The 15,055-nt window shown below is 31.9% G+C and overlaps 2 protein-coding genes, 1 long non-coding RNA gene and 1 pseudogene across 3 annotated transcripts; 2 read left to right on the top strand and 2 right to left on the bottom strand.

Annotated features, from left to right (window-relative positions):
- Positions 1 to 995: 995 nt before the first annotated feature.
- On the top strand, positions 996 to 1,695 carry LOC120138124. Its single transcript, XR_005517494.1, has 3 exons — positions 996 to 1,118; positions 1,193 to 1,317; positions 1,588 to 1,695. It is a non-coding gene; the product is annotated as an uncharacterized LOC120138124 (long non-coding RNA).
- Positions 1,696 to 2,777: 1,082 nt separating this feature from the next.
- LOC120138185 lies at positions 2,778 to 3,603 on the bottom strand (annotated as a pseudogene).
- A 217-nt stretch (positions 3,604 to 3,820) lies between these two features.
- LOC120138101 (heat shock factor-binding protein-like) lies at positions 3,821 to 5,504 on the top strand. Its single transcript, XM_039153694.1, has 5 exons — positions 3,821 to 3,897; positions 4,421 to 4,474; positions 4,693 to 4,716; positions 4,783 to 4,825; positions 5,186 to 5,504. The coding sequence occupies exons 1-5, from the start codon at positions 3,895 to 3,897 to the stop codon at positions 5,329 to 5,331; spliced, it is 270 nt and encodes an 89-aa protein (XP_039009625.1). The 5' UTR covers positions 3,821 to 3,894; the 3' UTR covers positions 5,332 to 5,504.
- A 2,803-nt stretch (positions 5,505 to 8,307) lies between these two features.
- Positions 8,308 to 9,674, bottom strand: LOC120138184 (desiccation-related protein PCC13-62-like). The gene is made up of 4 exons (XM_039153756.1): positions 9,328 to 9,674; positions 9,128 to 9,215; positions 8,988 to 9,086; positions 8,308 to 8,829 (listed from the first exon to the last, which is right to left on the bottom strand). Exons 1-4 carry the CDS (start codon positions 9,645 to 9,647, stop codon positions 8,545 to 8,547), a joined length of 792 nt encoding a protein of 263 aa, XP_039009687.1. The 5' UTR covers positions 9,648 to 9,674; the 3' UTR covers positions 8,308 to 8,544.
- Positions 9,675 to 15,055: the final 5,381 nt, after the last annotated feature.

The raw sequence follows: 15,055 nt of genomic DNA, 5'->3' as shown, positions 1-15,055 counted from the left end.
AAATCGCAACGCAAACATGAAAATCGCAACGTGAAAATTAAAATCGCAACGCGAAAATTAAAATCACAACGTAAATATCGCAACGCGAACATGAAAATCTCAACGCAAATATCGCAACACGAACATGAAAATCGTAACGTGAACATGAAAATCGCAACGCGAAACTAAAATCGCGTTGCGATTTTCATTTTCGTGTTGTGAATTTAAGTTTCAAAAACTATTCTTCTGCAAATTGAAACTTAAATGAATTGCATCTCTTCAACAAAAAGACAAAACAAAGACAAATACTAACTTCACATGGCAGTATTGGCAGCAACTGAATGAATTTACTAAGCAATCTAAGTGAAATGGTTATAGATTATATATTGAAATTACCAGTAAATTTATCATCAATATCAGAAAAATCTAATAATAATATAACAATTTCAAAATAAAAATAAGAGATTAAACTAACCCTCGGTGGTTGATTTTCCATTTATGACCATGAATGGTTGTGAGGGTTGCTCTGAGAGATGGAGATAGACGGATTTCGCCGGAGATGGGGATGGATTTCGTTCGGAGATGGGGACGGATGTCGCCGTAGAGAGTGAGAGATGGAGATGAGACTGAGTTGTGATTTAGGGTTTTATGTTATGATTTGCGATAATACTGTTTACATTTGTGTTTCTCAATTAATATTGTGTTTCGAATTTGAAAATAAAATTCGCGTTGCGAAAATAAATGTGCTTTGCGAATTTGACTTCTGTGTTGCAAATTTGACTTTTGTGTTGCAAATTTGACTTCTGTGTTGCGATTTATAAATTCGCGTTGCGAATTTGGAAACTGGGTTGCGAAATAGGAGTTCGCGTTGCGAATTTATTGGTCATTTTCGCAAATCCAAAAAAAATTTGGTTAAAATCGTATATTATAAGGCATTTTCGGTCACTGAAGTTATTTTCTCTTTCTTAATTTGGGCCTGTGAAATTACTTTCCTTTTGCTAGTAGGCTAGAAATTTCATTATATTCTGGGAGTTTATATAATTTCCCTTTTCTCATTTGGTTCAAAATGAAATATCCTTTCAGGTGTCCTACAAGTGGTTAAGTCGTAACTTTCTGGTCTCATCTAATGTCGCAAAGAGGTAATTTCCCCCACAAAGAATGCAGTTATAATGATTATGTTTGCTGACTAATAAATAGTTATGCTCATACTTAGGTTGCTTGCAGAGTTTGTTGAGAAACATGGAAGTGGGTTAGAAGTTGTATATAGTTTGTCTGGCTGGTTGAAGAACTCTCCATCAAACTATCATATTCAGCTTGTGACAGGGCCTAAACTTCCAGGTTAGACTTTCATGACAATTCCATCTTGTTCCACTTATTATAGTATGTATGCAGTTAAGGGTGCTTATGGGTTTATATCTTTAATTTGCTTGTACAAGCTACATGACCGTTCTTGGAGTAGATGACCTATGAGTATAATAAGGAAATCATAGGCATAGTAGATAGCATTTCATTCAATTATGGATCTCCATAATAATTTTTATGCAGTTTGGCTATAAAAATTAGATAAAAGTGATTAATGACAATTCTTTCTTCCTTTATTTATTGCAGAAGCCAAGCAAGAATATGATTGCAATTGCACAGTTCATGTGTATAGTGTGCAAGCTTGCATCCCAAAGGACCCAGCTGCTCAAAAGTGTATAAGTTGAACATGTGAGAGAATATACTTTCATTAAGACAGTGGCTAGAATTTGAATTTCTCAAAGTGTTATTGCTATTATTTATTTTAGTTAATGAGGTTGAAGTCCATTATATTTCACTTGAATGTTTGTAAATTTTGATTTATTAATGTTAACTGTTTTTTCTTAATTCGAGTCGTAATTAAATTTTAAAGTTGTTATTATTAGATATTACTACATGATATTAAATTTGAGTAATAAATAACAAAAAATAATATTTACAAATCAGGTTGATTTTGCGGCGTTTTAAGACTAAAAAACCACTATTGGACCACGCAACTGTTGTGTTTTCAATTAAAAATGTCAGTTAAAAATGCCACTAAATTACCTACCTTTTGTGACATTTTTAGTGTTTGTTCTTAAAACGCCTCTAAATGATCTAACATTTTATGGCATTTATATAAAAAAAACATCACTAAATATCATAGTATCTAACGTCATTTTCTTTAAAACGTCTATAAAGCGGTATTTTTTATTTACAAATGATGTTACTGTTTGCGACTAGCGTTTTACTGGTATTTTTTCGGGCTTTTTTATTTTTTGCCAAAAAGCTTTTTTTTATACTTATAAACGTTGCTATAGGACTAAAAAATGCCACTATTGAACATTTTTACTGTACACCTTTCATTAGGTTTTATAAGTTAATAACTTATTTATATCGATTTCATTGCGTTTCTATCTTATTTATATCGATTTCATTGCGTTTCTATTTTTGTATTGAATTTACATTTTTTTTTAAATATTTATATTCACATTAATTTATATTCTCATAATTTTCTAAAATTTTAGGTGTTAACAATTTATTCTATACAATATAACTCGTTCATCTGAGTACAATGTTCATATCTTTCTTTATGATGTACCATAATTTATATAGTTCAACGTAATAATTTTAAAATAACGTTTTATATTGTGTTTTTATTCGTTTTAATTTTGTATGTTCTTATTGCACTGTTAAATGTTAACTCATATTATTTATATTCTTAGTTTTTATTGAAAAACCACTTATAAAAAATATTTATCATATTAAAAAGAAAAAGAAAAACCATTCAGCACTAATCTTGAGCACCCAAAATATTAAGCTAAAAACAAAGAAGGCCAACAATGGAGTCAGTGACTCCATTTTCCAGTTAAGGAAGCTAACCACCTAATCCCCAAAACCCTACTATAAACCCTACCTATTTCATTGCCAGCGAACCGTTTCCCTGTTACGCAAAACCACGTCACCCTCTCCGAAAGCCATTGCGATTCTATCAGTCGGGACCAACTGCAGATACTACGCCACGGCGTACCCTCTCTCTGCGGAGTAACGTACCACCTGATTGTACTTCTCCGACCAGTAAGCAGCCGTGGGGACTACTACATGAGCCACCAGAGGGAAAAGCGGGAGACGGTTAAGCGACCGCGGCGTACCGTTCCGCTACCGGTTCGTACTTGTCGTACATTTCCTTAGCCGTCGGTTCACACTTCGTGTAACGTCCCTCGTGATCATCTTAGCCGCGTGTAGAACATCGACTCGTTGGACCTCCGAAGCCACGGTTCGAGCTTGGCATGAAGCCTGCTTTACCAGAGACGGCACGTGACGTTTCAACTCGTTCAAGGACTGGTCCACCTGCAGACTGCTACGTGTTTAAAAAATAACGGTTCCGTAACAAAAATGGCGTTTCGAGGCGTTGATTTGAATGCTTACCTTGCGATCGACGAACTCGAGGAGCTTGAACGGTACATAGTGGAATTTGTCGAAAACGGGGCCGGCGACGGTCTTGACGGTTTCTTCGACAGTTTGTACGCCCGGTTTAAGTGGACCGGAGTTCTGTTTGGCGTACTCGTAGACGCTTGATACAAAAACAACTTCATAAATCGACGCTACTTGAACGAAATCCAGATACAAATATTAAATATGATTTTAAAAACAATAAAAATTTAGATACTAAAACAGACTAAAAATGATAACTTAGGTACTAAATGCATGATTTACCCTTAAAAAATTTGAAGAGGGTAGCAAATTGGTAAATAAAAGGTGTAAACTGGGATGAAAAAGGAACAGAATCATCCGCCTATAAAAGTAGCAGCGAAGCAATCAATTTCAATTTTGTTGAAGGTTTCCAAGATTTTGAAATTGAAGCTTGCGGGTTGGGTTGGCAACCGAGGAGCACATCCAAAGATCCACTGCGAAACAATGGTTAACGTTATTTCCTTTCGTTTTTCTTTCTCCATTTTAGCATCGTTCGAATTGATAATCTTCCTCGATATCACTTTACTCGGATCCTTTTTGATTGCTCAGAAAGCTATGATCCAAAATCATATCGTTTTTTCATAAAGAAATTGAAATAAAAAGCAACTTGTTTTAGATCCGTTCTCTTAAACTCGTGGATCTTATCATTTTGTTATTGATTTTGTAATTTTTTTGGATTAGAATTGCTTGTGCTTGAAATGCTGGCGTTCGGGTTTTGATTTATGGGCTGTATTATCAGTCGTAGTGTATTCTGCAACGAAACCTTAATTAGTGGCATGCGATTCATTGTTCTCCTTGAGATTTTAAATAATTCCTATGAATTTTCCGCTGAAGTTCCTAAAGAAAATTTATTTGTGTGAAGTTCTTTAGAGGAGTACAGTTTCAGAGTAGTAATTTGAGGATCTGATCAACTATAGCCTTGGCGTTAAAACGATCTGAAGTAGGGGATTGACTGTTATGCTTTCTGCAGGATGGGCATAATTCGGACGAGTCAAAGCAAAACACCGCTGATATGACAGTTTTTGTGAGTTCCTAACCTTTCTTTACAACATGAAAGAACTGCTTAAAATGTATGCTAATTTGCTAGCACGGCATAACCACTGCCTAATTTGATTAATGTTGAACTGTTTAGATTGCCTAGTTAGGTAATGCTATCTAATGGGTGTAAATCAACAACCTTTTCCTTTGGTTTCTTTATTGCCTTTCTCGTACGTCTTTGGTTAACAAGTTCTTTGGTTTCAGGTGCAAAACCTTCTTCAACAAATGGTGAGTTATTATTGGACCCTCTTTTGTTGGATTTTATTTTTGTATTGACGAAGAGTTCGTTTGCAGCAATCGAGGTTTCAAATGATGTCTGATTCCATTATCACCAAGAATATCCTTTCAAATGTTCTTTCATACGATAGCAACTTTTGTCTCAACTGTTGCTTACCCAAAAAAAAATTCTCTTTTTCTTGTTGAGCTATTAACTTAAATAACCAGGTTGAATGGTGTCAAATAGTCTTAAGTTTAGTTATACATTCACCAACTTATGAGGAAATCCTGGACTATAAGACCAAGATTCTTTCTGAGTTAGTGATTGTGAACCTGTATCTAATAATTGCTATGTTGGCCAGATTTGAGCAAGGTTGAAACTTGTCATGTTTCCATTGTTTAGCATTTCTCTAAATGGAAAGAGTTGCTATTTATCACTGTTGAGTGTGGGACAACTATTGCTGACTTAACTCCTAAGCACTCGATGATATGGGAAACCGTATAAATGAGTTGGAGCAAAGCATCAATGACCTAAAAGCAGAGATGGGAGTGGAGGGCTCCTTAACCCCGTTAGACCCGGCAAAGCAAAAGTCGGATGAAGCGAAACAAGATGAAGGCTCGGCATGAAACTTGGCCAAAGACTATAACTTGCAGTTGATTGTGATGGTAAGTCGGCAACATTTGGTTTTGTTTGAGACAACTTTTGTCAAGAGAGGGACAATACTAGGAGTTCCCATCTCCCTTTTTTACTTGTATTAAGTATTTTTATTCTATGAACTTTGAGCACAAATTATCTGCCTTAAACACCAGTAGATGAAAATATGGTGTGGTGGTTAACATTCATGCTTTACCTCCGTGCAATGCCAAAATTCTATTTAGGTTTATTATGAACTTTGATTCCCGTTATTATTATTATTAGTTTCCTTTTATATAGGGAAAGGAAGTTGAAAGTACGATGTCATCCCTTCGTGCATGTGTTCTCTAGTAAATTATATTTATATATAAATATTTGAATTAAATCTGAATTCGGATGACACGTAGTCGAAGGCAGGTTGATGGTAACAAGAGCTAGAGAGTCTTGGCTCTCTTAATGTTTAGGGAAATTTGAATTACACTTCTCAGAACTTTAAAATATTTTAATTAGGCCTCTTTAAATTCACAAAAAATTTTCGTGAAGTTTTGTTTTTCTAATGTTTAATTAACCCCCTTCAGAATTGCATTAAATCTTTCAAATTTTTTGAAATTTAATTAGATCCTGATATTATTTAAAAAAATACTCATCAAATCCGTCAAGATTTTTAAATTTTTATTAAATCTAAAAAAAATTAAAATTAAAATTTTAATTAGATTTCCCCTAACTACCACGTCATGATATGTTACCGTAGCATAATATTATAATGGGCATGAATAGGAGTAGAATTTTTTAGGGTAAACTACTCCAATGGTCACTAATGTTTGAGTAAGTTTTTGTTTTTATCACTGATGTTTCAAAGGTCACAAATCGGTCACTAACGTTATCGTTTGTTACAAATTGGTTACTCGCCGTTAACAGACGTAACGGAAAACATACGTGGACTATTAACTACCGTTAATAAGCTTACCTGGATGGTATAATTACACAAATAGTCCATGTTAATTTTTTTATATTATTTCAATTTGATCCTAGTTTTAATAAATTAAAATAAATTTACCTATGAATCAGGAGGTGCCATGTGTCATTGGTTACACACCTTTCATGACACATGTTATCATTTGATTGGAAGATTAGTTTTATTTTAATTTATTTTTAGTTTAATATATTTATTTCTACCAATCAGAGGGTGACACGTGTCACCCTCTAGTTGGAATAAAATAAAGCAAAAAAGAAACAAGTGGGGGATTCAAACATAGGACACTTGAGTGAAAATAATGCAAACCAAACCATTGAACAAAGGGAACCATTTGATATGTTTTGGACAACAAATGATATGTATCTTGTGTCGTAGTATGTAAATGATTTACTCAATATTAATAATATGTTATATATCTTAAATTTTAAAATTATCTCTTTATTTTTGTTTTAACTTATTAAATATTTTTATTTTTGTCTTAATTTATTAAATATATTTTGTTTTTTTATTTAATGTAAAAATATATATTTTATCTTTATCATCAGTTAAAAATATATATTTTTTAAATATCTTAACTTGAAATATATATAAATATTTTATTATTAATTTAATAAAAAATATATATTTTACTCTTATTTTAAATTAAAATATATATAATATTTTATTCTTATCTTTACTTAAAAATATATTTTATACTTATTTTAAATTAAAAATATATTTTATTATTATCTTAACTTTTAAAAATATATTAAAATATTATATATTTTTAAATAAAAATAAGAGTAAATATATATTTTTATATTAAATTAATAGTTAAATATTTTTATATATTTTAAGTTAAGATATATAAAAAATATATTTTTAAGTGATGATAAAGATAAAATATATATTTTTACATTAAGATAAAAAATATATTTAATAAATTAAAAAAATAAAAAATATTTAATAAGTTAAAACAAAAATAAAGAGATAACTTTAAAATTTAAGATATATAACATATTATTAATTTTGAGTAAAACATTTACATACTAAGATACAAGATATATATCATTTGTTGTCCAAAATATGTTAAATGATTTTCTTGGTTTAATGGTTTTGCTTACATTATTTTACTAAAGTGTCCTATGTTCGAATCTCCATACGCTTTATTTGTTACTTTATTTTATTCCAATTAGAGGGTGACACGTGTCACCTTCTGATTGGTATAAATAAATATATTAAATTAAAAATAAATTAAAATAAATTTAGTATTTTAATCAAATGATAACATGTGTCATGACAGGTGTGTAACCAATGACACATGTCACCTCCTGATTCGTAGGTAAATTTATTTAATTTACTAAAACTAGGATCAAATTTAAAGAACATGTAAATAACATGGACTATTTGTGTAATTATACCATTCAGGTAAGCCTGTTAACGACTGTTAACAGTCCACGTGTGTTTTCCGTCACGCCTGTTAATGGCGAGTGACCAATTTATAACAAACGATAATATTAGTGACCAATTTATAACTTTTGAAACATCAATGATGAAAATGGAAATTTACCCAAACATTAGTGACCATTGGAGTAGTTTACTCATTTTTTACTACTCTCTCTGTGTAGTCTGTCTATTGTTTATCTTATTTAGGTCAATTTTTTTTTTCAAATTTCGAATTACTATTATTTAAAGTTTATTATTAGTAAAAATATGAAAAAAATATATTTTAAAGTCAAGTAGTTTTTGAATATATATTTATAAAATTTAATTGTTTAAAATATTTAGAATAATCATAGTTAAAGTTTAAAATTTTTTACTTTTAAAAAAATTAATAATGGATATATTTAGTGGAACAAATGAAGTAATATTTAGTTCCGATCTAAGTCACTATATTTTAAAAATCGTTTGATGTAAAATTGTATGCAAAGGTTTTCAATTTATTTTTTTGTATTATTAACTTCTAAAGTGGGAGAGTTAAAAAAAAATAAAAGTAGCATGTAATATTGCTGAATCGCATAATCCCAAAGCTCTATTATTGACTGTTCGAAATTCGAACTTACATATAACTATCCATATAAATAAACATATGTGTTTCTTTCTAACATGTATAGTCTTCATCATTTCCAAACTAGAAAGCGACTTACCAGTAAGTCTTTATTCATTTGATTACTTTTAGTCTACTAATACGATTATATATGATAAAAGCTAGCTTTCATGGGATGCTGCGTTCGCCAATGCTTTGAAGCCGTTAGCCCAAATTTTGGAGTAGAATTCGAGAAATTAACGAACATGTGAAGCCAGCCGGTATAAGTGCACCGGGCATGGTGGCGTTGCCAGTTCCATAAAGGATCCTCAGGACCTCCCTCGTGGTGCGAGCAACCGCGAGGGAATTGACATCCCCCGGCACGACGTTGACTGTCGTTCGATTCTCGGCTCCGAGTTGCAGTGGGACGATCATACCTTCGTCTTTTGCACCGCACCTCCCGCGAACGTTAACCCCTTCGGCGGTAATGTTGGTGAGATTCCCCACCGTTCATGTAGTAGGCGGTACCGTTGCATTGACGCTTTGGAAGAGTAGGGCGTCGATGGCTTCGTCTTCCGCCGCGTTGGTGCGTTTGATTCCATCCAGCAGCTAAATGAAGAAGACGAAGTTGGTTATTCGAGAATCGGATCGGAAAGAGAAGTACTTACCTGTCGCTTGTTGGTGCCGACAATCAGAGGAGTCATTGTACCCTCGTATTGAGTAATCACAGACAGAATAAATCGGACGGCGAGCAGAAATATGCGAGCCTGTTGCTGTAGATATTTAATGGGGGAGTCAAGTTAGAGACATTCAAAGCCATGGCAAAAGCTGCTGGGGTCACAGTAATCAGTGGCCTTTGTAGCGGAGCATTTAGAAGTGTCCTGTTAACGATAGCCCTGCAAAAAAAAAAAAAAATCAAACTTTTTTCTGACCTGTAATTTAATTACATTTTATGGAACAAAGTCGGATCAAAACAACAGTTAAATAATTGCATTCTATTATATAAACCTGATACGTCGGACGTTACTCAAATCAAACTGCTCGATAATCCTTCTTGTGAGGATATTGACCGTGGCGTTGGTGGCTCCGATGGGGTCAGGGCCTTGGACCAGCCCCGGTGATATATTTTTGATCTGAAGACCGATTGAGCGCAGGAAGAATTCAGTTTTGACTTTGAGCAACTGAACAAAGAACTCAATGCGGGCAAGGTTGGAAGCCACCAATGGCCGGCACTGAGGTGGAGGAAGCGGAACAGTGTTGGCCCTAACAATGGGGGATTGAAATGCGAAAAGGAGTAGAAAAGCACACAGGCATGACCGAGTAGCCATTTTTGTTTGAATCAATCACTTACGGGATTTAGGATGGGTTTTAATTTGATGCACCATGACAGAGTCTCCTTTTATAGACGCAAAATCTTGGGCATCAGGCCCTTCCTGCATTGCATGCTACGTAATATCGCAAGTTGGGCCAACATTAGTTGCTTAACGAATCCCATGTATACTACATCTTTAATCTTTAGTAGGGATATGCATTAGGCACCATACCTAAATTCCTACTCGATCTGATCTGATTGGGTCATATTTTTAAAAAAAATTAGATTTGGGTCGAGTCAAGTCAAGTTTATTAGAATATAAATTCGGCCTAGGTCGGATTCAGCTTTAGGATGAAAAATCCGATTCGACCTGAAAATAATATAATTATACTTTTTATATTTAGGGATAATTACAATAATATCCCTATTTATTTTATTTTTCCAATTAAATTCATGTTTTATTTAATAAAATTAATAATTTTATATTATTTCGGGTTGAGTCGGGATCAGAGTAAAAAATGTGACTCATATCTATCACTAATCTTTAATGACTATCTATCTCTTTTTCTTAATATATATAAATAAGATTATCATTTAATATAATATTAGTAGAAAAAATAATTTTATAAATAGTAGTTGGATCATGTCAAATATCTTTTTAAGTAATTTTAAACTAAATAAGATGTATTGAGTTTAAGCGACGCATATGCAGGGGTATAAACGTTCATTGTTAAATGGTTGAAAGTCTTTGAACAAATGTTACTTTGTATTCACCTCAGATTTATCAAAAGAAAGAAAGAAAAGAAGACACTTAACATCATATGGACTAAGGATAGACCGAGGGAGAGTGGCTCTCGCAATCGTCCCCTAAAATTTTCAAATTTCTATATCTTTTAGATTTTTTTATTGATTATATATTTTTACTCCTTAAAATTTTAGAAATTCATCTCCCTAACATTAAAAATTGCATCTGTCTCTGATTTGAACACTATCTATGAAATTATTTTTATTTCAGTTGCAGTGTATCATATAAAAATCCTTATAAATATACGTTAATATTCATTTCCCAAGGTTTTATTAATCAAATAAAGTTTATCATACATTTTTATTCATAATGTTATTTTTGTACATGTTTAAGTAAGATTTGTAATGTTATTGATATTATTTTTCACATGTAGAAGTAAGATTAGTAAGATTTATAATGTTGTTTAATATATAAAAATCATATAAAATTATTGGTAAAGTACACGAATGGTCTCCTGACTATAAGATACTACTTTATTAAGTCCCTCTACTATAAAAAATTACAAAATAATCCTTTGACTATAAAAAGTTACAAAATAGTCAATTTACTATAAAATGTTACAAAATAGTCAATTTACTATAAAATGTTACAAGTCACTTGATAATCTATCTAAAATAATTTTATATTATTATTTGAAATAAATTTTTATATTTTTATTTGAAATTGTTTTGATAAAAAGTTGATTTGTCAACTCCATTATTAAACTTGAAGAGAATTAGGTCCATGAAGTTCGATGTAACCAAATCATAAGCTAAAGGCATACTATAATGGAAAACAAAATTTACGGATAGATCAAAAAATTGGGTAGATTCATTCTCTTAAAAAATTTAAATTATCATATATTTTATTTTTTTTATTTTTATTAATAATTTATTTTTATCCTCTTCTATAATTTTAAAATTTCATCTCATATAACAAAAAATTTTATGTTTATTCCTACCCGTAAATATAAATTTCTTAATCTTTTGGTACTTTTTTTGGTGTCGCACTTGAAATGAGCATTTAAATTTATACTTGTTAAGTCTTCGGGATTTTAGGCTATAGCACAATATGTATAAATTTAAGTTTAAATTATTATAATTTTTGTTTTAATATTTAGAAGAACGTAAATTGAAATATGTTTATAGATAAAATACACATTTGGTATCTAAATTATTTGGTTTGGCCGTTTTAGTACATGAACTTTCAATTTTTTTAAAATCATAACTAATGTTTAGTTTTTATTTCATTTTAGTATCCCACTGTTAAAAACTCAACGCTTTTAGTACCTATTATATCAGTTTTGGTCCATTTTAATACCTAAACTTTCGATTTTTTCAAAACTTCACGTTAAATTTTGAACACAGGTACTAAAATGAAATAAAATTTAAATTTTAGGTACAATTTTTTTAAAAATTAAAAGTTTAAACACTAAAACATGTCAAAATTGATATTTTATGCATAATTTACCCAAAAATATATTATCTTTCGATCGAAGAGTTTTAAAAGAAATTTAAACACATTAGACGTGATATAAAAAGTCATATGATCAAGTCTAATATGAGTTGTTCAAATTTTAAGTCTAATTATATGTAAACTTTGTCCAAATTTATATATTTTAATTATGACTAAAGGGTCACATTTGCTCCTGTAGTAGATAAAATTAAGGGTCACCTATCGTATTTCCGCATCAATTTAGCCCTTAAAGTAGTTTAATTACATCATTCTATATTATTCTCCTAACTTAAAACCCTAAATTATAAACCCTAAATTAGTGTTTAGAGTAGGCATGTAAATGAACTGAACGTTCAGTGAATTATTCATGAACCGTGCAGCGGGAAGTTAGTTTATGTTAGTTTATTTATTAAATGAACGAACATGAACAAGATTTTGCGTTTGTTTAATTAAATGAACGAACACGAACAAAGGGCTCGTTCGTGAACGTTCGATTATATGTTCGTTTATGTTCGTTCATTTATGTTAGCTCATTTATGTTCGAATAGAGGGCAAGTTGAATATGTTACGAAGATTATTGAAGTTTGTTGACAGTCATTTTCGTCCGAGTCTTTATTTATTTATTTATTTATATATTATTATTATAACATTATCATATTATTAGTTTTATTTCTATTAAATTATAATAATTTTATTATAGGCCCACATGAAAAATAACTACAACTCGAAGGCCAATTACAAGCAAAACCCCTAAGCCCAGTTACAACCAAGTCCCAATAGATATGGACCCGAAAAGCCCAGAACCGTCAAGGCCCAACAATCTTGGCAGACCCAAAGAGTAAACCTCAAACGCTGCTAGGGTTTTCACACAAGGTTCTAGTGCCGTACGGATCCTAGCCATCCGATATAAGAAGTAAATCGATGGCCAGAAGTGAACCAGCCAAACCCTAGGGTACTCATTGTAACCCTAGGGCTATTCCGGTGCCGCTGTAGAGATAATGATGCCTCCGCCGATGAACTCTCCAACCAGTGCATGCCACAACGGTGCCATATCATCGCCGGATTCGCAAGATTTGGGTGCATTTAATGCACCCAGTCTCTTCACCGTACATCTCACTGGCCCTAGGATGAGTCACCACCGTAGCTCCGGTGACTCACTAGGGTTCGTTTGTTTAACAAGACAAAAGGGTGCACCAAAGAACCCTATAAATAGGGCAAACCTACAAGAGAACCAAACAACGAGAGTAAGAGAACAACACAGAGCAAACATCCATTCATTCACCAAACATCGAGCAAGCAAGAAGGCAACCATCCAAACTAGCAAATGAAAATAGAGAAGAAGAAACTTACCCAGTCACCAGAGCTTCCACGCAAGTGCTGAGATTCGAAACGCCGAAGGTAAAAATTTAGATCTAGGTTGATGTGAAGGATTTTATGAAAAAGTAAACCTAGATTCGAGTAGAGGGGGTCGTGATCTGTATTTTAGGTAGTTTGGTGTTTTTCGGCCACCGTTTTGTTAAGAGACCTGCGTGTAATTTGGGGTATGGGAAATTGAGTCTGATGTCCTTGTAATTTTGTAACCTTGCAATTTAGTCATCAAAAGCATGTTTCATATATTTTAATTTTGTCTTTTAATTTTATTTATTTATGAGGGCAAGCAGGAAGGCAACCATCCAAACCAGCAAATGAAAATAGAGAAGAAGAAACTTACTCAGTCACCAGAGCTTCCACGCAAGTGTTGAGATTCGAAACGCCGAAGGTAAAAATTTAGATCTAGGTTATTCGAAGGTTTTTATGAAAAAGTAAACCTAGATTCGAGTAGAGGGGGTCATGATCTGTATTTTAGGTAGTTTGGTGTTTTTCGACCACCGTTTTGGGAAGGGACCTGCGTGTAATTTGGGGTATAAGGAAATTGAGTATGATGTCCCTATAATTTTGTAACCTTGCAATTTAGTCATCAAAAGCATGTTTCATATATTTTTATTTTGTCTTTTAATTTTATTTATTTATGTTTCGATCACTACTGCATATATATATTTTAGGATAAATATCAGGTATAGTCCTTAATATTTTAATAATTTACATTTCGACCTTTCTAATAATTTAGGGTAAATTAATTTGGTAGTATATAACTTTAATAATAATTTAGATCATGTTACTTAATTTTAATATTTTCCATTTTATATTTTAATAATGCTAGTTATAATATTAGTATGTTTTATAACTTTATAATATATTTTTAATATTAAAATAGGATTAATAATATTTATGTTAAATATTTAGTAATTATTTATATTAAGATTAAAGAGTAAATTTGTAATTTATTGCAAAGACATTTAATTAATAAATACCGATACCAATTTTGGGCGTTGTGGGAATGTTATTTCTTTCCCATACGTAACTGATTCTCGAACTCATTTTTCTGGTAAGCAAACCCGAGTTGTATTATGTTAATATTATTCTTAGAAATTTTTATTAAAATAATACGACATTTTGGTGACCAATCTCACCGAATTAAAAGATTGGTGGTGACTCTACAATTTGGTGTTTTATCTGATTCACGGAGGATAAACACTTACTTTTTCAAGACTAGTTACACCGTTTGGGGTGTACTATTTGCACTCTCCGTCGCCAGGGCAGAGAAATGTCTCGCAGCTTGGCGACTCTGTTGGGGATATTTTTAAAAAAATGAGAGTCCAACCACCAATTTATACCAATTTATTAATTATTTGTCTTTGCAATAAATTATAAATTTGTAATAATTTTGTTATAATTATTTTTATTAGTTTACTAATTTTTGTTTTTTGTGTACATATTTAATTTGAGTCATTATAATAGAATAATATGATGTATATATTACTTTATTTCTTTTTATGCTTTTCCTCACCCACTGAGCACTGCATTCATGATATGAGTTAAAACCCCGCTCTTTTCCTGTTTAAGTGAATGAGAAACTATTCCCTCGTGTGGTTTTCACCTCCGTATGGGATAGGGGACCATTCTTTGAGCTCACACCTTATGTTCCTCGTGTTGTTTTCACCTCCGTATGGACTTAAGGAAGTGTGTTCCTTCGAATTGAACTTAATCCAAAAGTTTATAATGGACCAGGTTGAGGTATTGGCAGTCCAAGGGGACACCAATAAAGGACAATTCATTGACCCTTTTACTCTAGATCCAAAACCCAA

Source organism: Hibiscus syriacus, unplaced genomic scaffold, assembly GCF_006381635.1.
Source record: "Hibiscus syriacus cultivar Baekdansim isolate YM2019G1 unplaced genomic scaffold, ASM638163v2 tig00110678_pilon, whole genome shotgun sequence".
Lineage (NCBI taxonomy): Eukaryota > Viridiplantae > Streptophyta > Magnoliopsida > Malvales > Malvaceae > Hibiscus > Hibiscus syriacus.
This window is presented reverse-complemented; position numbering and strand designations above follow the sequence as displayed.

What these genes read in the sequence shown, in the direction of transcription:
- LOC120138184 (XM_039153756.1), bottom strand. Translation starts at nt 9,647, where the DNA reads ATGGCTACTCGGTCATGCCTGTGTGCTTTTCTACTCCTTTTCGCATTT. An exon ending in AGTAACGTCCGACGTATCAG is followed by an intron (nt 9,216 to 9,327) that starts GTTTATATAATA and finishes TTTTTTTTGCAG; the next exon opens with GGCTATCGTTAACAGGACAC. An exon ending in CTTTTGCCATGGCTTTGAAT is followed by an intron (nt 9,087 to 9,127) that starts GTCTCTAACTTG and finishes CTACAGCAACAG; the next exon opens with GCTCGCATATTTCTGCTCGC.
- LOC120138101 (XM_039153694.1), top strand. An exon ending in CCGCTGATATGACAGTTTTT is followed by an intron (nt 4,475 to 4,692) that starts GTGAGTTCCTAA and finishes CTTTGGTTTCAG; the next exon opens with GTGCAAAACCTTCTTCAACA. An exon ending in AAAACCTTCTTCAACAAATG is followed by an intron (nt 4,717 to 4,782) that starts GTGAGTTATTAT and finishes GTTCGTTTGCAG; the next exon opens with CAATCGAGGTTTCAAATGAT.